The sequence below is a fragment of the Oratosquilla oratoria genome, chromosome 25 (assembly GCF_046742065.1).
Source record: "Oratosquilla oratoria isolate Oo_2021 chromosome 25, ASM4674206v1, whole genome shotgun sequence".
Lineage (NCBI taxonomy): Eukaryota > Metazoa > Arthropoda > Malacostraca > Stomatopoda > Squillidae > Oratosquilla > Oratosquilla oratoria.
Window position 1 is genome coordinate 44,235,482 of NC_134801.1, and position 5,000 is coordinate 44,240,481.

Here is a 5,000-nt window from a genome sequence, read left to right on the forward strand (position 1 = left end):
TTGTATAATTTAAATGACGCTAGGCAAAGGTTATTCTAGAAAAGACAAGAATAATTCAGATTACAAGCTACGAATCAATAGATAAATGATTAAAGAAATAAATAGATCTTTAAATAAAATTAAATGCACAAATGAAGTGACATTTCGGTGGCAGAACCAGTTTTGATCCAAGGGGGGTGGGGGTGGGGGGGAGAGTAATAACCGACAAGGACAAAATGAGACGGGCACCGACCGACGATGATAACGACTTTGTCGGTGACGCAAGATCGCCTCGGGGCGTCACTGTCAGTTTGTTTTGCGTCACCGCTGACCGGTTTATAACGGTTTCTATTGACCGGTTAATTGCGGTTTCTGTTGACCGGTTAATAACGGTTTCTGTTTAGAGGTTAATAACGGTTTCTGTTGAGAGGTTAATAACTGTTTCTGTTGAGAGGTTAATAACTGTGTCTGTTGAGGGGTTAATAACCGTTTCTGTTGTGAGGTTAATAACTGTTTCTGTTTACAGATTAATAGTTTCTATTGACCGTTTGATAACTGTTTCTATTGACCGTTTGATAACGGTTTCTATTGACCGTTTGATAACGGTTTCTATTGACCGTTTGATAACGGTTTCTAGTGACCGTTTGACAACGGTTTCTAGTGATCATTTGATAACGGTTTCTTTTGACAGGTTAATAGCAGTTTCTGTTGACCGTTTCATGACGGTGCCTGTCGAGTTTAATAACGGTTTTTGTTTAGCGTTAAATGCATAAGATCGGCTAGTAAAGGTCTTTATGGAATCAACACTGGCGCGTTATTCGAGTGACGGTAATGTACGGGTAACCTGTAATAACCTTTTGGTGAGTAACGCGGGAGGGTTTTTTCCCAGATGAATAAAATCGCCTGGCGCCATAATAGTTAAAAGAAAATGCAATATATATATATATATATATATATATATATCGAGATCAAACAGAATAATTTTTGTCTCCGCCAAATAAAATCATCTGGCGTTAACAAGAATAAATGTATTAAGAATCTGAAGGTTTTTCTCTCATATGTACAAAATCACTTGACAGAGGTATTCACGCCATTTTATTTATTAATTCTAGCTGCTTTTTAATGATTCTATTTAATTGAAAGAAGCTCGTTTACTACAAATAGGTTAAGCTACAGACATTTAATCCCTTTCGGTCAAAATACCTCAGAGTCACTAACTGTGTTCGAAAAGCTGATTTTCTGGACTAAAGCCCTCAAACTGGAGGTTCACTGAAATGGATAAAATAGTCTGGCGACAGCCGGGACAAAAAGAAAAGTGCCATCAGGCATAGATGGAGTCAATCCCATTAACCTAATGCCAGGAGCTTCCATTCGGCTGAAGAGGGACCTCCGACGAGGTTCAAAGGTAAATACCTTGAGTAATGGGCCGAAATGAATAAAACAGTCTGGCGACAACGGGAACAAAAGGAAAAGTACCATCAGGCATAGATGGAGTCAATCCCATTAACCTAATGCCAGGAGCTTCCATTCGGCTGAAGAGGGACCTCCGAAGAGGTTCAAAGGTTGATACCCTGAGTAATGGGCGTTTGCGGTTAAGACAGCAGTTTGAATACAATAAAACCAAAGGCTGTAACAGATGCATCACAGCTTGAAGCTACAATGGTTGACAAACGGCCAAAAGATGCGATGGCTGGCACACAATTAACTCGTCGAGGGGCTGCCACGGAAGTGAATGAAATAGCCTGGCGGCAAGCAGGACATGGGGAGAAAGGACCTACGGGCACGGAAGGGGTAATATATACATAATAGGCATCGACAGTCAGTAAAAGATTTTCAGGTTGGGACGCGATACGATGGCACTAACAGTTTTCAATACGGTAGATTGTTTTGAATAAATTCTTAGTCTAATCCCAGACTATTTCATTCAAATAAGGGGGTCGGCTCGAGGCCGAGACCCCTCTCATGTACCGAGTCATATTCTGATCTGAATAATTTTTATTATTATTATAACGGTCGAAAAAGATCTTAAGGATGTTGCCGTATATAACATCTCAGTAACTCCGGATGTTAGCATCACTACACATAAAAACCGACGCCACTTTTGATGTATCCCGTCATAGTACTCCGATTAAAAGTGATGGAAAATGACAAAACCCATATAAAAAAAAACAAAAAAACTCAGACACTATATTCACATCACCATAATCATAATCACAAACGAGATGAACGAAATACACCTGATATTAATTAAGCTTCCCTTGGAAAAAAGCGCGACATTTTATGTCATCAACAAGGAACGGCTCTGAGGGACTGGGTACGGTGAGAGGCAAGTTTATGCGTCGAATGCACCGACAATAAACGATAGAAACGACAACAGATGACGTAAAACCCCCAACAGGAGAGTATCACAGCTGCACGATAAGAGGAACAAGATGGGACGCGACCTGTCGGACTACAGATCTAGCGCGGGACTGTCATCGATAGGTAAAATTTTCCTATTTTTCACCTTTCTTAATTAGACTGGGTGTTGTGGAACAAGAATCTATATCGTGTGTACATTTGAAGACGTGAAAGTGTGGCATATTAGTCGCAATAATTAGTTGAAAATTAATATGAAGAATATATCGAAGTAAAAATAAATATGTAAATAATTAAAACAATAATGACATAATTATACATATGGCAACCACAAACAATGCAAGCTAGACAAACTCTAAGCGATACCTATTTATTGAAAATAGATTAAGAAAGAGGGAACAATGAGAGATAATCGAAGGGTAGCGCCTAGTCAAATTGAAAAAAAGAAAGTGACAGCTGACGCATAACTAGAAGTAATCGCGGTGCTAAATATAGCGCTATCCAAGATCTATACATAAATGATAGCTGCGGGTAATCATCGCGTGGAAACTCGCGGCGAGACCAACAAAGAATACTAAGCTCAGCGATGGGTGTCGCGCGCGCCAACTGACCCCAGCGATGGGTGACGGAGTTGCACCAGTGACTGTTTAACAATCCCCGTCACCCGGTATGGGACCAAAACACCCATGATCAACGGTGATGGGTGAAGAATGGTTCTTATTAATTGTCACCACGGGAGAAAGAGGCGAACGGCTGGAGAGAAAGCAGTGGATATCGGCAAATAACCAAAGCCTGCGACGATCGGGCCGGGAAACAAGTAATTCGCGTATGCAAGACAACAACTGTTTGGTTCCTTACGAATGGAGTCACGTTGCACGGGTCGCATTAGCTCGAGCACATGGCCGGACGGGCGGAACAGATAAACAACAACAGCAACAACATCAACAACAACAACAACAACAGCGGCGCATCAAAACAAACCCACAAAAGTAGCACGGACCATTTTTTTTTAAATTCTAATTCCACTGGAATATCATACGAGCGACACCATAACCTACTACAATTATAACAACAATACAGAATAATTCATGCAACATCAATAAATACTCTGAAGTAAACAAAGATGGCAACTTTGGTGCAAGATGGAGTACAGCACAGCCTCCTAACGAAATAAAGCTCGTATTAAGACTAAAATGATACCAACAACTCCGAGGCTTGCCTTTGTCACTTCACTGCAATCTCCAAAACAACACAAACACCAACACCTGAGGCGAGACGCGTCTCGGCTCGGACACCACGGGGGCAAGAGTAACAAGTAATAGTACCAGTAACGGAAGGAGTTTCCAATACGTAGTTAAGTAACTGAAAGGGTGACATAAATATCAGTGGTTACAAAAGACAAAGCCCAGCTGTGCGTGACGATAATCAGGGACGCCAGCGAGAGGTGTTTGTGTATTTGTGTGTGTGAGTGTGTGTGTGTGTGTGAGTGTGTGAGTGTGTGAGTGTGTGTGTGTGTGTGTGTGTGTGTGTGTGTGTGTGTGTGTACGCGCGTGTGTTGAAAGGGGTGTGTGTAGATGGGGGTGGGGGTAGGGGGATAAGGACAGGGTGTGGGGAGGGTCAGTACTCCATCTGCTCAACGCGACAACGTAAACAGACCCAAGAGATGGTTATGATACAACCATAAAGCCTCCTTCAGGAGTCTTTCCTGATGGCGGTTACTCGTCTCTGTTGTCTTTCGAACGAACTCTTCGCACAGCGACCCGCGAGTCGACGACGACGACGACGACGACGACAGTCACCATCACCAGCAGAAGCTGTCGCTGCAACTTTTTTACCTTGAGTGTGATTTCCTGCCGTGGAAATCTACTTTCGTTTGTTACTCAACCACAAAGTATCACTAGAATCTGGTCGTAAACACAATACCGTGCCTAACCTTTCAAGAAAAAAAAAATATACATGTACTACTTTTCACCGTAGTTCTACGTGAATTTATGTCTCCCGTTTCATTATTTGTAGCGCGAGATAAAATGGGTTCCTGGTCCCGTGGCGCAGTTTTGATATTACAGGAAACATCGAGAAAGTTAATATGCAATCAGCGGGCCCGAGGGACGCTCTGGCAAGTCGCGCGAACCTTCGGGAAACGACCGCAGCGATTTTCTCAGTGATTTCTCATAAATCTTACCGCTCTGTATTAATATTCTTCCTCCGATACATCCCTCCATGGTTATCCATGCAATTTCGCAATGATTATCACCATTACACGAGTAAGTACCGGTAGCACGCCAGTTCTGCGCACCTACGGAATCATAATATATGAATTCAAGATCCTCTTCAGTGATTTCAAAGTTTGCAACGGTTCACTTCAGACGTTACGGCTATCTGACTGCGCATTGACAAAATCTCCCAGTAAAGGTATCACGCTCCGCCCGTACATCCACCCAACCACTCGCCCACCCACCCACACCCACACACACATCGTTCAACGGCCTTGCTTTCCGCTGTAGACGAAGAAAATGATAAACAACACTCTACAGAACCGTCCCAAACTAAACAATCACAAACTTCAAGGGCAACAAAAACTTACGTGTAACAGATCCATTGGTAATTCCAGCGCCAACATTGGGAAACCAATGTTGTGACGATCGTACATATAAAATAAATCT

The 5,000-nt window shown here is 42.4% G+C and overlaps 1 protein-coding gene across 12 annotated transcripts in view; it reads right to left on the reverse strand.

Annotated features, from left to right (window-relative positions):
* The window catches only part of FoxP (forkhead box transcription factor P), a 208,269-nt gene that overhangs the window by 111,047 nt on the left and 92,222 nt on the right, over positions 1-5,000 (reverse strand). Inside the window, exon 1 of one of the 12 annotated variants that reach the window (XM_076208695.1) lies at positions 4,922-5,000. This exon is cut by the window's right edge and continues 559 nt beyond it. The exons of the other annotated variants lie outside the window; for them this stretch is intronic. Within the exon in view, the coding sequence (XP_076064810.1) occupies positions 4,922-4,987 (66 nt within the window). The 5' untranslated portion in view covers positions 4,988-5,000. The remainder of the gene's footprint in view (positions 1-4,921) is intronic. 12 annotated transcript variants of the gene reach the window in all.